This window comes from Cyclopterus lumpus, chromosome 6, assembly GCF_009769545.1.
Source record: "Cyclopterus lumpus isolate fCycLum1 chromosome 6, fCycLum1.pri, whole genome shotgun sequence".
Taxonomy (NCBI): domain Eukaryota; kingdom Metazoa; phylum Chordata; class Actinopteri; order Perciformes; family Cyclopteridae; genus Cyclopterus; species Cyclopterus lumpus.
The window spans coordinates 2705001-2722647 of NC_046971.1; the positions used below are offsets into that span (position 1 = coordinate 2705001).

The following is a 17647-nucleotide window of genomic DNA, read 5'->3' on the forward strand; positions in this document are numbered from 1 at the left end:
TATTTATTTATTTATTTTGTTGACCTCTGTAACAAACTGGAGCCAAAAGAAACATCAACAAACGGTCCGGAGGACATTTTTGGACTTTTAATTATCTCATCTTTTTCCATTATTTCTTCTCATACATCCCTCTCTCATCTAAAATATGGTTTCACACACACACACACACACACACGCACACACACACGCACACACACGCACACACACACACACACGCACATATACACACATATTAGCCCACGCTACGATCTAAAGCGCAGGCGCGCGCACACGGGCACACAAACGATAGGTGCAGTTTCTTAAAACACACGCGCGCACGAGCACGAGCACGAGCGAATCAGCGGGAGCTCAAGTTGCATTCCGGCAGAAATCAGCTGATGTCAGAAAATAATGAATCTGATCTGAAGCCAGCGGAAACACACGCTGTCGACGGATGGGCTACTGATATGTGATCGATGATTTAATTGATTGATTGATTTGACAAAACAATAATCTGCACTGTGGCTCAGAGCTCGTGTCTCACACATAGTCCCAACGCAACAAAGCAGGAAATAGTATTGTAATCATCTGCAGTTGATCGGTAATTGATCATTGATCGGTTGATTGATTGGTTGATCGATCCTGTGAGTGCCGTGGTGTGTTCAGGTACCTGTTCTCCGCAGCAGAAGCAGGTGTCTCTTCTCGGTGTCACAGGTCAGAGGAGTGTTTTCCGTCTCCAGCTGTCACTCACATTTCCCTCTGAATTCCTCCGCGGGGGACTCGATCCGGATCCGCATCAGCACCTTTCAACCCGCCCCCCCCCCCCCCAAAAAAAAAATAAAAATACTGATTTTCAAATCCACTTTTTTCCTTCCTGTCCCCCCTGTAGTTCTGGATCACATCTGATCCCGATCCGGAATGAGAAGCCGGTAGATTCCTCAGGACTGCAGGTTCTCCGAAGGCTCCGGATCCACCTGCAGGACGTCGGTTCGAGTCCGCCCGCCGCTCGGCCGGTGGTGGGGAGTGGGGGGGGGGGGGGTGACGCTCCGGTTCCAGGGGTCCTCTCCGCACTTGGTCCGCTCTCAGATCAGAGTGTCGCCCTCACGTCGGGGGGGGGTCGAGACGCTCCAGAGGAACCGGAGTCACGGACGCGCTTCTCGCCGCTCTGCGAAGTGAGCGGCGCGGTGCGGCGCGGTGCGGCGCGGCGCGGCTGTCCTGCGTCACAGGGACCACGGCGGGCTCTCGCGCTCATCACAACCATCCGACTCCGGGCTGATGGGAGTCAGGGGAGGGGGGGTCGAGTTCCCCCGGTCACAGGGCGGTTTCTCGGGGTCTTAAAGCTGCTGCGGGGTCGGTTGGATCCGGGGTCCTGATGGAGAGGAAAAAGTGAGTCCTGTAGGAGAAAGCGCGTGCGCGCATGTGCTCACGCTCGTGCAGAGACAGATGAAGTTAATGAGCTTGATCACGCAGTCAGTCAGATGGAGACGCTGCACGCGGAGAGGCACGTCGCCCCCCGGCGGACACGCAGCGCACTGCACGCAGACAGCCGCTTCTCCTGGTGACGTTTATTGAATTTAAGCAACTGGTCAGGCCTTAAAATAATACTCATATAACTCATAATAGTCTAAATAAAATACTTATATGCTATATATTATTATGATCATCGCAGACAAAAAGTAATAATCATTACTATTTCTATTCACTGCAACCTGTGAAAAACTAAACAAAACAAGTTCAAATATTTGGCAATAAAGAGTTTTACTGAGTTTTACGATGCATATCAAAAATGTTCAACCTGTGCAAAACAAAACGAGTGCAGATATGTGACCCATCGAGTTCCATCAGCATTAGTGGCTTCAATGAGCTGCTTTCCACTACAACTCTTTTTACAACGGGCTTGATACGGCCACTCTCAATTCATGGTCAATGTTGAGCTTTTGTTTTGAAGGGCAACAGCAGAAAAGCCGATCTCACGGAGGAAGGACCTGGCGAGTTGCCAAGTAACCTGTTAAGGTCGAAACCTAAACATGACTTGTTTGTCTGTACTTTTGTAATATGTGAAGTTCTTAATAAAGGTCTTTCAGCATTTCCTCTCGCACCCCACAGTTTGAGAACTGTCCGCAGGCCGTCTGCAGCAGAGCATGCTTCTCCAGGAGCCTGCAGTAGAGCATGCTTCTCCAGGACCCTGCAGTAGAGCATGCTTCTCCAGGAGCCTGCAGTAGAGCATGCTTCTCCAGGAGCCTGCAGCAGAGCATGCTTCTCCAGGAGCCTGCAGTAGAGCATGCTTCTCCAGGACCCTGCAGTAGAGCATGCTTCTCCAGGAGCCTGCAGTAGAGCATGCTTCTCCAGGACCCTGCAGTAGAGCATGCTTCTCCAGGACCCTGCAGCAGAGCATGCTTCTCCAGGAGCCTGCAGTAGAGCATGCTTCTCCAGGACCCTGCAGTAGAGCATGCTTCTCCAGGAGCCTGCAGTAGAGCATGCTTCTCCAGGACCCTGCAGTAGAGCATGCTTCTCCAGGACCCTGCAGCAGGTACCCTCACCTCTTAATGTTCAGAGTTCAGGTTCATGAACCGAACATCATGTGTCCAGATGATCCGTCGCACTCGTAAAGTAATTAAAATATGAATTAAAGTAAATTCTTCATCTTCTTCTTCAAGAGTTGGTGAAGTTACTATTTAAAAAGCTCTGAAAAGCTGTATTAGGCTAAACTTTATTTTTTAAAGATATCAAGGACTGAACATTGGGAAATTGTTTAAGTGTATTCTTAAGATGTTTTTTTAAGCCGGTAGCGTGAGCGAGGGTCTGGTCAGCAACGTATCCTCATACAACGATGCAAAATGTTGTCATAAGAAAGTCAGAAACACGTTTCACGTTTTCAGCCTTTTCACAAATAAACTCCCGTCAGAAAATAACTTTAATAATATGAAATGTGCTCCTGTAAATAAGAAGCTACAGCAGTTTTTCTTGCAGAAATGATATTTTTATTTTTGCCACGCGTGAGACGTTAAACATCCGCGATGCTCTGCCGCCATCTGCTGGCTCAACTTAATTATTGTCTTCTGCTCCGTTAAAAAGGTTTTATTGTGGACCACACAAGACCGGGTCCGACTCTGGGCTCAGAACCCGGGTTGAGACCACGTTCTCAGTTATTAACGTTCATAAAACTAGTGGAGCTTCATGAATCGACCCACAGGAAATGATCCACATGTTGATATTGATCTCGTGAGGTTGTAATGGTTCATACACACACACACACACACACACACACACAAGTCGGTACATTCATGTTCAAAAGATGTGTCGTTTGTACAATTCAACTTCCTGTTCAACAGCATTCTGTCATGTGACACTAAATGGAGGTGTCAATCATTTTGGAGGCGGAAACTATTTAAAATGTAAATAAAAACATTCGGTGTTTATCCGTTAAACATTAGAATATGAAACGTGAGTCAGGGGAGATTGCCCACGAGGATAAATGGACCTGGAGGCTCCTGAAGGTGCTCTTCACAGACTCTACAATCGAGAGGCGTTGCCGTGGTTACAGGTGGGACGAGGCCGCGGCGCCGGGCTGCGAGCCGCCGTACAGGTTCACCCTCAGGAACACCAGGGTCTTCCTCCAGGAGTCTTCCTGAGCCACCGAATGGGCCACCGGCTCTCCGCCCCACAGAACCATGACTGCAACGACAACAGGGACTCACAACGTAGGCTTTACACACACACACACACACACACACACACACACACAAACAGACACACACACACAAACAGACACACACACACACAGACGACACACACATACACACACACACAGACACACACACACACACACACACAGACGACAAACAGACACACACACACACACAGACGACAAACAGACACACACACACTCATCACACACACACACACACAGACATACACACACACAGCACACACACACACAGACACACACACACACACACACACACACTCATCACACACACAGACATACACACACACAGCACACACACACACACACACACACACAGATCACACACAGACACACACAGACACACACACACACACTCATCACAAACACACACAGACACACACAGACACACACACACACTCATCACACACACACACACACAGACACACACACACACACACACACACACTCATCACACACACACACACACAGACACACACACACACACACACACACTCATCACACACACACACACACACACACACACACTCACACACAGATCACACACACACACACACAGACACACACACACACACACTCACACACAGATCACACACACACACACACAGACACACACACACACACACACACACACACACACACACACCTGTCTGAGGTGTGTTGCTGATGGTTTTGAAGGCGCTGGCTCTGGCGGACGGCGTGAACGGCGGTTCGATCAGGTGACCGGCGTTCGGGTACGACAGGACGGTCAGCAGGTGCTCGTTCCCCGCCCGCTGCATCATCTCCTTCATCTGGACCGCAGCAGGTAGGAAACACTCTCAGATGATATTCACACACACACATGAAACACACATTACAAAAGAATGACGTACGGAGTTTACGCATCAACCATCATTAGTTTAACATTTTGGACATTTTGGGGAAAATGGGAAAAGTTCAAAATGTTAGTCAATAATCAATTAAATCTTCTCCAGGTGTACAGGGAGCTCGTGTTTCATAGACACTCAAGAATTCTGTACAAATCAAATATTTATCAGACTATAAACCTAAACTGAAAATGGATGAATGAACCAAATTAAAGGAATGAATAAAGAATAGGATGAAGAGTCCAATAAACCATGTGACCAATGTTAGAATCAGTTCATCTTAACACATTGATTTAGCTTGAGAATCCCCAGGGAACATCGTGAAGCCCCTTTATACTAATTAAATATGGTGCGTATTAATTTAAATGTGCTCCACGTGGTTCCTCCGGGCCCGACCCCAGAGGGCGAAGGCCACCAGCTCCGCCTCCTGATGACCTCACGATGTGACTTAAATGTATCAAACTCGTGCCGCTGTTTGTTCACCACAGGAATGTGAACGATAGCAGAGAGTCTCATCTGATCCGCATGTCGAGAGGTCAACCATGTGACCTCCGGGTTGTGAACTTTAGTAGTAGTAGTTCAGATTGTGGTGATCTCTCCGTGGGTGTCTTAAACACATACATGTGTACAATAATGTAACTTCTTTGGTTCCATCACGTACACGTCGATATTCTAATGAACGTCTCGCCAGTGAACTCACGTCCATCGCAGACTCGTAGGAGGGCCAGTTCTGATCGTCCTCCCCGACCACCAGCAGCAGAGGGCACCGGAGTCGCCCCACCTGCTCGGACACAAGCAGCAGCAGCTTTCCTTCAGCTTTTATACACATGGAGCTGCGGCGTGCAAACGTCTGGTGGCACTCACGTCTACTTTCAGAGAGGCGTCGGTGGGGATGGGCATCAGCAGGTCTCGCCAGATCACGTGCTGCTCCTCGTTGAATCGAGTTTTATCGGCATTACTGAAAAAGGACAAAAGGGAAAAGACAAACAAATGCTTCATAGAAACGATCACTGTGGAGAGTCCAAGGTTCGTCCTCTGGGGAGCAGGGACGTCACATGGGCTGAGCTGAGGTCCACTTACTCATTAAAGGAAGTCATTATTTGAGCCACAGAGCCGTCGATGGGCTGCACATGACTCCCACTGATACACACTGCACACCTGAGCTGGGAGACCACACACACACACACACACACACACACACACACACACACACACACGATCAGCTGAGATGGAAACCTGAAGTCTGAACTCATGATCATGTACAAAAAAGACGTAAATATGTGACAGAAAAACTACAGAGGTCAAAAGGCCACTTGAGACTTAAAAGTTAGGCACAATTAAGGGCGTGGCTGCTTTGAGTGACAGGTGGGTGTCGTCGTGGGGATCACATTAGTTGAGGCTGAATCTTAAATATGTTAACTTCTCACCGTCCAGATGCCCCGTAGCTCCTCACACAAGGAGAACGTCGTTTACAAGAGAACATCAGTGAAGAGAACCCTCCATTTTATAGCTAGAATATTATAATTACCTTAATAACTTGGGAGTAAACGGCCATTCGGAGGGTGACGCTGGTGCCGAAGGAAAGGCCCAACATGGCGATCCTGCTGCCGAGGATCTGAGGGTGCTGCTCCAGGACTCTGTAGGCGGCCTGCAGCGGGGCGGCGTGGTGGATGGTTTTTAAAGAAAAGGGGAGGAGCATCAGAATGTATTGGAGACAAATCGAGTGTGTTTTCACACATGGAAGCCAAACGGAAAGTGAAAAGTTTCCACGCAGTCCGGAGGCTTTGAAGGGAGCACAGACACACTTAAACCCTTAAGGAGTTAGTTTTTACTTATCTGATTTGAGGGTCTAAAGATCAAGGATGTCGAGCCTTCTGAGACAAATGGGTGCATTTTTATTGGCTTTGTGAATAAAATAACTTTAGCTCGTCACTGCTGGACAAACCTGCAGCCAAAGGGTTAAACCTGTGAACGTTTATAGTTATATTACCCCACTAAAGATTATTCTTTGAGGGTCAGGAGGCCCTGTGCTATGGGCTCTGTCAGTGGACATGTCGTAATAGAACATGTACTTTAGATCAGGGGACAGACATGACTACCATTTATGTTTTCAGCACTTCCTCCAGCTGTCTTTCAAAAAGGTGAATGAACCATCGCTCTGGGTTTTAAGGGGTTTATTTTTCACATTAACTCAAAGATAACCGATGCACATGCCTGAAGAAAACACTTAACCTACAAAGCTACTTAAATGATCATCATCAGAGATCAATTGTGCTTAAAGTTCATATTTTATTGATAAAAGTGACTCATTAATATTGTTTTAAAAGCCTGTTGGATATATATATATATATATATATATATATTCAGACCAAGACTGGATTTAGAGTTGTAGTTACTTAACGTTAAAGTGGAGATTGTTGCTAATGAAGACGTCATCTAAAACAGTTAATGTCAGCTTAAGTTCAGGGGATGTGTTTTTAATTTATTACGCCATTTTTAAAGCAAAATGTCAAACTATATCTGGTTAAAGCGTCTAAACCAGTGTTCATCAACCTTTTTTGAGCCGTGGCACATTTTGTACAATAAAAACGTCCCATGGCACACCAACAAAGTTACAACGTGTCACATTGTAGCATAATACAGCACTTTAGCTGCGTCAGGGCCGAGCAGCTCGTTCACAATGGCTTTGCAGGCACGTAGTAATAATGCCACAGTGTGAGGGCTTTTTCGTTTGGCCACCAGTTCAGCTACTAAGTATCGAGCTTTCTCAGACACATTTCTGGATTTCCTCATAAAAGTGACCTGTTTCTCAGTTTGTGTGCGTAGGTGAACAAAGTAGTCCCTGTTCTTTAATGACTAGACCAGCCACTGTAGAATCATATTCTTTGGGTACCGATTAAGTGAAATTGGACATGTTCCCATGGCACACCTGACTATCTCTCACGGCACACTGGTTGGAAATCACTGTTCTAAACTATGGAGGCGTTGCTGCTTTGTCTGAAACCGAGTTCACGCTTCCCGACCTGGCGTCTTGTTATCAGCAGCGTTGAAGTCGATGTGACCGTGTTGTGTCGCCAGAGGAGAGACGACAGGTTCTGATATTTAGCGTCGTTCTGTCAATAAGTGTGAGGTAGACATCTTTGGGTTTTGGACTGTTGGTGGATATTTAAGATAACAACTGGTGGAAGAATTCATGAGTTTCACGAGTTTTTGAAAACAATTGATCCGTTTATCAACCAAATAATCTGCAGATTAATGGATTAAGAAAAGCAGCCTGAGACTCAGAAGTGTTCTTATGTGTCGAGCACAAATCTGTAGTGAAACTGGGCACCACAGAAGAAGAGTTGAGAGAACGTGGGACAAAAAACCTTCTTTTCAGGTTTACCTCAAAGTACTCGTAGTCCACCATCTTCCCGGTTTCCTTGGTGATTTGAGGTGTCAGGTAGTCGAGGGCCATGGCGGCGATGCCGTGGGACGCCAGCAGCGCCGCCCGATACTCCACCAACTTCCCTCCACCCCCCCACAGGTCCAGGAGGCCGGGGAACGGACCCGGTCCTTCAGACGAGACGAAACACCAAAGACAGTTCACAGAACGATGATGACGTCGTTTATTTAAAACCTTTTTACTTTTGTTTCCGGCCTTCATTTCTCACTGTTTGATCCAACAGCCTCAAGGAAGTGAAGCTGAGGACACCTCCCTCCAGACTCGGTTCTGGTCCTACCTGAGGGGAGGAAGAGGGTCGCCGTGAGGCCGCCTTCTGTAATCGGGATCCTGCGGACGCCGGGCGCCATGTACCAGCGCTCCACCACCACAGCGGCCAGCGGCACCTGGTCCACGAAGCCCTCAGTCAGGTGACCCTGGTACACCGAGATCGTGACCTCCATGGGGGTCTGGACGTTCATCTTCCTCATCCTGAGGGATGACGGGAGAGAGTCAACTCTGATACTGATTCAGTATTGATGGGTTTTCATGTGAACCACTTTATCCCTGTTGGCCAACCTGAGCCCCGATTTGCTGCCTGGAACTGGTCTGAGGCTCCACATTAGACCCATTGGTTCCACCCCAGAATATGTTCCCCCCCGACTGGGATCCTCGGAAACTAAAAAAAAAAAAAAGGTAAAAAGGTATGAAAGGAATATTTCAAAATGGGTTTTAGCTGCACTAAAAAACGGATGACGCCTCCAAACATTCCCAGATGCGCGTTCCGGTTGCTGAGCCGCGTACCGTTCACAGCCCCGGTGGCGCTGGCGGTGTAGTGAGCGAACGCCTCCCAGCTGTATCCGCCCTCACACTTGTAGAAGGCGTAGACGGTCAGCTGGAAACCGGGGAGGACGTTCTGGACCAAGACGGTGAACTTCTCGTCCATGAGGCCCCTGGAGGGATGGACCGACAGCTTCACACAGCAACGCTTCCTGTCCATCCTGAGGACAGACACCAGAGACACGTGGCGAGATAATGAAGCTACGACTGGACCGGTACCACTCGGGGGAGGAGAGGAAACTGTATTTCCTATTATTTAGCCTTTTTGTCCAAATGCCTAAAACCAATAGTTTTTGCACAGACATACATTTTATAGAAAAGAGATCCCTTTCTAAGCTGACTTTCCACTGACAGTTATCACACTGTTTTTTTTGTTTAAAACCCGAAAGGGGCGTAATTTAGCCTCTCTATACGGACATCTTTCTACCTCTGATTTTAAAAAAAGAACTTTACACGATACTCGTTTTACAAAAAAATCTAACTACGCGAACTAGACGTTTTTGGACATTTTCATCTCGCTTCTCTTGGAACTAAAAGTGACGCAGTGGGCTGAAAAAGGCCATTTTTGTCGACCATAGTCCAAAGTTAACAGTTAACTTTTATGACATGAACACACACACATAAGAGGGGGAGCTACATTTTACTATGTTGAACCCTGCATATAATCAACTTATAATGTGTGTGTCACACTTTATAAGCTGATTATATGTATTGCATGTAAAATAAGTACCTGCAGTGTTGGGATACACACAGCACAGAGTACATATATACTCAAGTAAAGATGTATTTGAGTATTTCCATTTTAGGCTACTTTATACTTCTTGGAGACAATAGTGTACTTTTTACTCCAACTATAGTTTTAGGTTATTAACACAAAAGATAACTATACTTATACCAAATAGCAGTATATGAAGTAGTATCAGTCCCACATTAAGATGTGATGAGAGGGAACTTGTTTTGCAGCAGTTGAAATAGTACAATTATAGAAGAAAATAATAATAAACGTGTAACAAATCCAAAAATGACTTTACTGGCGTAGCTAGGTTAGGTTCAATGTACTCTTTGGAGTGTCAACCCTTAATTTCCTAGCTACAGAGACCGAGGAAAGGCTTCTACCTGAGGGGGACGAACGGCTGAAACACATCCGACTTATCTGGACCTTCAACAGGTCGAAGTCCTGCAAACCCGTCAAAATGGCATCGTTGAAGAAGCACTTACCTGCGGAGCTGATGTCGTCTTGGTCGGCTCGCTGTGAACTGACTCCGTGTGACTCAAACTGTGCGGGCTTTAACCTCCTCCTCCCCCGGAGAGAGTTCCGCCTCACCGTGTAATCTCCTCCTCCGGCCGGACCGGAGACTTTTACATGAGGAGACAGGACACAAGATGGCGCCTTCGAGTCGCCGCAACGGTCCGTTTTCTGAGGACGTTTCGGGATTAACGGCTTTTTTTCTTTTTCGTTCTCTTTTTCTCAAGTCTATACATTTGGAAATAATAAAATAAGAAGGAAACGAACTCAAGGTTATTTTTTTATTTCAGCTAAAAGGCCAGCGATTTGCCACTCGTACATTCCGGAAGCTCTGTCCTTCCCAACAGTCGCCGGTCGAGTTGCATCCTGAGCAATGCAGGCGCTTTTCTTCTCTGTCCACCGTAAGACCGGAAATGTGATATAGAGACGGGACACAAGATGGCGCCCTCGAGTCGCCGCAACGGTCCGTTTTCTGAGGACGTTTCGGGATTAACGGCTTTTTTTCTTTTTCGTTCTCTTTTTCTCAAGTCTATACATTTGGAAATAATAAAATAAGAAGGAAACGAACTCAAGGTTATTTTTTTATTTCAGCTAAAAGGCCAGCGATTTGCCACTCGTACATTCCGGAAGCTCTGTCCTTCCCAACAGTCGCCGGTCGAGTTGCATCCTGAGCAATGCAGGCGCTTTTCTTCTCTGTCCACCGTAAGACCGGAAATGTGATATAGAGACGGGACACAAGATGGCGCCCTCGAGTCGCCATAACGGTCCGTTTTCTGAGGACGTTTGTGGGATTAACGGCTTTTTTTCTTTTTCGTTCTCTTTTTCTCAAGTCTATACATTTGGAAATAATAAAATAAGAAGGAAACGAACTCAAGGTTATTTTTTTATTTCAGCTAAAAGGCCAGCGATTTGCCACTCGTACATTCCGGAAGCTCTGTCCTTCCCAACAGTCGCCGGTCGAGTTGCATCCTGGGTAATGCAGGCGCTTTTCTTCTCTGTCCACCGTAAGACCGGAAATGTGATATAGAGACGGGACACAAGATGGCGCCCTCGAGTCGCCATAACGGTCCGTTTTCTGAGGACGTTTCGGGATTAACGGCTTTTTCTTTCTCCTTTCTCTTTTTCTCAAGTCTATATATTTGGAAATAAGAAAATAAGAAGGAGCTTTATTTCAGCTAAAAGGCCAGCTAGTACATTCCGGAAGCTCTCTCCTTCCCAACAGTCGCCGGTCGAGTTGCATCCTGGGTAATGTAGGCGCCAGGTTTTGACTAAAAAAAAGGCACGCGCTTTTCTTCTCTGTTCACCGAAAAACCGGAAATGTGATGGAAGTGAGACGCTAATTGATATAAAGTGAGACGCTAATTATTATATATATATATATATATGTATTAGTATTATTATTAATATCCTGAATTATAGACTACAGGATCATACAATTGAATTAGATAAACTGAGGATATATCAGTTTAATTGACAATCCCACTACAAGGAAAATAAAACCTAACTTCTTATTTATGATGATGTATTATAATCTTATAATAACATATGCTATATTTTATATCAAATTTATGTAATAGTTATTATCAGGGTATCATCTCTTACTGGTGATTTATTGATAATAATAAAAAAAAGACACAAACAAATGGAAAATCTAAGGGAATTTATTAAGAAGTCAAGGAATAAATAAGAAGAGTCAATTTGAGACAACGTAATTAACAGAAAACAAAAGAATCAGATTATAAATCCGATCAGATGATAGTATGTTTAAATATATGACGCCGAAGGGGAACGAAAGCACAGTCAGTCTCCTGCCTCCAGAATGCCCTGCACGCCCTCTGACCTTTGACCTCTGAAGAGAATGAGGAGCTGAGGAGGGAGTTGCCGTTGCACAACAACAACGACGACGTGTCGTCAGCTGGTGGTCTTCCATCTGTCCCTCGGGGGCCCTTTTGGCTTCCTTAGGAGCTGAAACATGTAACCTGTGCCGGGGCTTCTCTGGTTAGTGTTTCAGTCTCTTAAAGGAACACTCACACATTTCAGGAAATCCAATCAACACCCTTTTCAACACCTTTATTACAGACTAATGAAGTAGTTTATTTGGGATTTTGTATTTTAGATTTAAGTAGAACTCAGAGAACAACACTGACAGCATTCACACTTCAAGGCTGCAGAGTCACATGACACCTCCAGCTGATGGACGACCCAGCAGCAGCAGCCTCCTGGAAGCCGCCGCGCTAATCGTGCTAATAACACATAACATGTGGAGAAAAAAAAACATATTGAGACGAGTTAAGAGGTCAAAGGTCGGCTGTGCGAAACACGCCTCCTCATCGCCTCCCCTGCTGTCTCTCTCTCTCATGTACACACACACACACACACACACACACACACGCGCGCACACACACATTAAATCACAGAGACTGGTTAAAGGGGAAGAAGACGGAAACGCTCGGCTGCTTTAAAATGTATTGCTACATTTAATATTCATGGTTGTCACACGTCATTGTCTTATTCTGACGGGGGGGGGGGGGGGGTCAAAGGGGGCGCTGGTGGAGGTTACGGGTGGAGGAGGGGGGAGGGGGGTCCCCACCCTCACAACAAAGAGACACAAAGAATAGGAAAGAAGACATCAGGACGGAGGTCGCCGCTGTGTTTTGACTGACATTTTGAATGTGAAATGTTAAACCTAAACTTTATTTTATTGCACGTGTTAGACCCTTTTTCTTTTCCATCAATAAAAACTGTCCACACACACACACACACACACACACACACATTGGTAAACTTGAAGAGTAAACTCAACATCTGGATTTTGACTGAATGGCCTCTATCTGTGCGTCTTTAACCTGTGTATTTATATTAAAAACACACACAGACAAAATATAAACTGTATTATATATACATATATATATATATTATATATTATAATTTTGACTCTTTTGTTATAGCCGACATGCAACAACCGGGCATTGTGACGCCGTTAATGGTTTTAATTGAACGTTTAAAGCATCTAAACTTTAACTTGTACTTGTTGACGTTGTGGTATTGTCTCAATATTTCATTGTGTATATTTCCTAACCTTAAACCAAACATTACGACACCGGATCCCTTCGTTCTCAATGTTAACATTCTAAATAATGTACTCAATAATACAAATAATTAATTATAATGAGATTGTAGGGGGTTGATACATGAACAACAATGTGCAGTAAGAAATGTCTATATTATTCATGTTTCTTCTGCACATTTAAAGGGTTTTAAGAGGTAAACATTTAAAGTAAATTCAGGCATGGCTTTCATGTTATCTATTAAAACTTTAAGTTTATTTAAACCCCTTTAAAAGAGCTTTAATCACACAGATAATCTTAACCGTAATATATGTAATTACAATTTATTCATCCATTAATGAATGGGTTGTTTGCAGACTTTAGGACTCGAGGAACAAAAATGTCCCATCGCTCTTAAATATCTACTTAATTTGAAGCCCTTGTGTATTTAAACAACTTAAACTGTTTGGAGTTGGAATTTGTAAAATACAAATTAAGGGGAGAGTCATTGTATTTTGTATTAAAAACACCGTTTAAGATGCCGTTTCAGGGTTTGTTTTGTATCTTGTGAGAATGAATGGACACGCTCGATATGTTCGGGGTAAATTAATATTGAATAATGTTTTTTAATGTCTTCTTGCAGCAGCTGGACGCGAGGGAGCGAGAGACACATGAGGCCCCGCGGAAACAATGACATCACCACTATGAACCACCAGCATGTGTGTGTGTGTGTGTGTGTGTGTGTGTGTGTGTGTGTGTGCAGGCTGTATTTAGACTGACCTCAATCCTCCGCTGGATGAAGACACACAGATCACAAAGCAGTCAAAACAAACATGGGCTCACCTGTTGGTCATCGGCCAATCAGAATGGGTCTTTGGAGCTGGAGCATCTCCCTCACTTCCTGTTTGGAGGCTCAGTCAGCGTCCAACTTTAGAGGTGGGAGGTGACCTTTGACCTATGGGGAGCCGGAGTGTGAACGTTCTCCTCACGACGTCATCAAGACCGACGGTGCGTTCACGTGAGAGTGAATTATCAGTATTTAGGGTTCACGCCAACCTCCTGGTTGTCATCTGAGAGCTCTCACCAGTAAAAATAAATAATAATAATAAACTTTATTAAAAAAAAGTGCAATGAGACTGCAATGAGGAAAAAGATGAATGGAATAAAATACACCACAATAATATACTATAAAAACAACAATAATTTAACTTTAGATTAATACTACTAATATATATATATATATACATCTCTATCTATATATATATATATATATATATATATATATATATATATATATATATATATATATATACATATATATCCGTATATATATTATTATTATTATGAAGCCGATAAGACATGTTGGACTATAAAAATAACTACATATATATATATATATGTATAAATATATATTTATTATTATTATTATTATTATGAAGCAGATAAGAAGTTATTATACTACTATGAAAACAACGAGAATAATACTTTATACTACTACTATACTACTAATATAATATATACATATATATATATATATATATATATATATATATATATATATATATATATGTATATATATTATTAGTATTAATCTAAAGTTAAGTAATGTGGTAGCATTATTATGAATCTAATTTTTAAGCTAGGTTTTGATATAAAAGTGTACCTTTATTTTATTTGTGTGTGGTTTTGGACGGACTCGGCGTATATTTAAGCGTATAGAAGGCAGCTCCCATCATGTGGTGGCTCATGTGCAGCAGCTCATCCATCACTGGATCAGAGCTCTGCTTCCTGGCTTCGGTCCCAGACTCAAAGCTTGCGGATCGTAGAGGGCGCCGGCCCGGGCGCCGCGTCCCCGCCCGACCTCGGCCCCCTCGCTGCCGGCTCGCTGGCGTCCTGCCCGGCTGCCCCGCGGTGCCTGGCTCCGCCTGGCGTTGACCTCCATCGTCATCGCCGCTCGGTGCCAACAGGAAGCGGAGGCATGCTGCAGGAAACAGAAGCTCTGTGTGGGGACAAACACTGCGGTTCACACAGAGCCAGCAGCACCGGGAGACCGTCAGATTCAACTTAGATTTATTATTTAAGAAACAGATCCCGATGACGACGGAGGATATGAGTCAAACTAATAATCTCATAATGTCCTTTGAGTCTCTTAAAAAAAACTTTTAAATGATACCAATCACAGCTTTATACATTACACGTTGTGTTTTAGATGGACACAAAAGAGACACAACAATTATAAAGGGAAAAAAACTACATAGAGATACAAAACAACCACAGACACAATTACAAATAGATACAAAATGACCACAAAGAGACTCAAAGAGACACGAATCAACCACAAAGAGACCAAAACAATTACATAGAGATACAAAATGACCACAAAGAGACTCAAAGAGACACAAAAAGACCAAAATAATTACAAAGTGACGTAAAACAACGACATAAAGACAAAATAACCCCACAAAAAGAGGACAGACGACTATGTGTGTCCTATAAGCCGGTGAGGTTACGGGGGCCTTGTGCATGTCTGTGCCTAGAGGCCCGTGGTCTCACAACCCACCCATGTATCTTTACTCCTCACAGCTGTAACTACGTCCAACCAATCACAGGCTCACTGAGATGAGTCGTCGTCCCAGAGGTGAGAGGCACGTACGCGGCTCAGAGGAAATGCGAAGATTGCATCTGGATTTAGTTTGGATACGAGACCCTTGAAAGAGTCTCCTTCCCTTTCCCCTAAACTTAAACCCTCAACCCTAAACCGTAACCCCGAAGGACGCTTCACTGCAGCCCACTGCTCCTTAATAACTAAAGGATGAAGAATTTACCCACGGAAAACGAAGCCGTCACTGCGGCGCGAGAGCGTCCGGCAGCCGGAGCAGAAACGTCCACACGGATCCGCTCCTGGGGAACCCTTTCATCTGCCGTCGGGGCTTCCAGGTCTTGCCGGCGACGGCGAACTCCTGAGTGGCGCTCCTGTTGAGCGTGAGCACCGAGTCGCCCCTCACCACCGCCGTGAACAGCGAGCCTCTGCTGTTGGCGAAGTGCCCGGGCAGAGACGACCACTGGCCCGAGGTCAGATTGTAACAGTCCATGAGGCATCTCAGGAAGTCGTCCGACGGCCCGTTCCTCACCACGTACAGGTCGTCCCTGTGGCCGACCATGCAGTGGCCGTAGCTCTGCCGGCGGATCAGCGTGGTGACCGGCCGCCACTCGTCCGCCCCCGAGACGTACTCGTAGATTTCCGTGGTCTCCATCGGCTTCCACAAGCACGCGAATATCCGGCCCGCGGCTTTGGAGCACGCCGCTCCCGCCGCCGGCCGAGGGAGGTGCGCGGCGAACCCCCACCTCCCGGCCTCCACGTCGTACGTCTCCACGGACGACATCGGCGTACGCTCGTACTCTCCTCCGATGGCGTAGAGACGGCCGTCCGCGCCCAGCAGGCTGAGGTCGTACCGCGGCTGCGCCGGGCTGGGGATCCGGCTCCAGCTGTTGCTGTCGACGCTGTAGCAGAAACACGAGTCCGCGACTTGCTTGCGAAGTCCGTGAACTCCCCCGACGATGTAGAGCCTGTTGTCTAAGACGGTCACGCCGGCCATGGAGGTGCTGGCCTCTGGCGGAAGATCCGTTAGTACCTTCCAGTTGTTGGCGGTTTCGTCCAGGTAGCAGACCGTCCTGGAGGCGGCGTGCACCGTTTCGTCCGCACCGCAGGTCGCGTGAGTGCCCACGGCCACGAAAGCACTCGGGGTCAAAGACTCCACGTAGGAGATCAGATCCGGCGTCAGGGATTCCTTGGCCTCCGCCTCCAGGTCGCCGTACACGTTTCGGATGAACAGCGCGGCGGCGCGGTAGACGTCCGCCAGGCCGAAGGTGGCGGCGGTGTGATACATCAGCAGGCAGTTGTCCGAGTCAATGAGGTCAACGAGACGCTTGGCGAGTGGCGCCGCCTGCAAGAAAGCGGCGCATTCGATGGCTTCGACGATGTCGTCGCCGTCCAGGTCGGGAAACTCGCCGCGCAACGCCGCCAAGGCGATGAGGAACCCTCGAGCGCGCAGGGACTTGAGGTGGATCTCGTCCTGCCGACACTCCTTCATCCCGGAGCGGTACAGGGCTCGGAAATAGTCGCAGCTCTGAACGAGAAAGGTCTTCTCCTCGCAGAAGTGGGTGTCCCCGACCACGACGGTCAACTTGGCCGAGGGGCGGCGGGGCGGACGCCCTCGGTCTTCGCCGTCCTCTGCTGACATTGCAATTCTCTGCTCCAAGCAAATAAAACCTCCTCCGTGAAAATGAAACCAGAAGCTGAAGCGTTTTGCAAAAATGTCCCGGAGAGAAGCGACTGGAAGGGGCGCCGCTCTCCGTTCTTTCACAGCTTTTAAAAATAGACACAGATAAAAATAGAAGAGAACAAACGACCTGAGTCACATTCCGTGTCATGGGGCAACATGTGAACACAGGGTCGGTGATATCTATATTAATATAAATATAGATATAAATAAATATATAAATATAAAAAAATATATATAGATTTTTTCATAAATATATATA

At 46.0% G+C, this 17647-nt stretch overlaps 2 protein-coding genes across 2 annotated transcripts; both read right to left on the bottom strand.

Moving 5' to 3' along the window:
- Positions 1 to 2944: 2944 nt before the first annotated feature.
- On the bottom strand, positions 2945 to 10459 carry LOC117731867 (peroxisomal succinyl-coenzyme A thioesterase-like). The gene is made up of 11 exons (XM_034534391.1): positions 10031 to 10459; positions 8777 to 8973; positions 8552 to 8651; positions 8274 to 8464; positions 7937 to 8106; positions 6080 to 6199; positions 5632 to 5714; positions 5416 to 5509; positions 5252 to 5332; positions 4332 to 4476; positions 2945 to 3654 (listed from the first exon to the last, which is right to left on the bottom strand). The coding sequence occupies exons 2-11, from the start codon at positions 8970 to 8972 to the stop codon at positions 3518 to 3520; spliced, it is 1317 nt and encodes a 438-aa protein (XP_034390282.1). The 5' UTR covers position 8973; positions 10031 to 10459; the 3' UTR covers positions 2945 to 3517.
- Positions 10460 to 15948: 5489 nt separating this feature from the next.
- Positions 15949 to 17346, bottom strand: LOC117731938 (kelch repeat and BTB domain-containing protein 13). Its single transcript, XM_034534509.1, has one exon. It carries the CDS (start codon positions 17344 to 17346, stop codon positions 15949 to 15951), a length of 1398 nt encoding a protein of 465 aa, XP_034390400.1.
- Positions 17347 to 17647: the final 301 nt, after the last annotated feature.

Bases quoted from the DNA above. Each gene is read 5' to 3' on its own strand.
- LOC117731867 (XM_034534391.1), bottom strand. From the start codon at position 8,972: ATGGACAGGAAGCGTTGCTGTGTGAAGCTGTCGGTCCATCCCTCCAGG. The intron at 4,477-5,251 runs GTGAGTTCACTG...GCTGCGGTCCAG, and splicing joins CCTACGAGTCTGCGATGGAC to ATGAAGGAGATGATGCAGCG. The intron at 3,655-4,331 runs GTGTGTGTGTGT...TTGTCGTTGCAG, and splicing joins CAGCAACACACCTCAGACAG to TCATGGTTCTGTGGGGCGGA.
- LOC117731938 (XM_034534509.1), bottom strand. From the start codon at position 17,346: ATGTCAGCAGAGGACGGCGAAGACCGAGGGCGTCCGCCCCGCCGCCCC.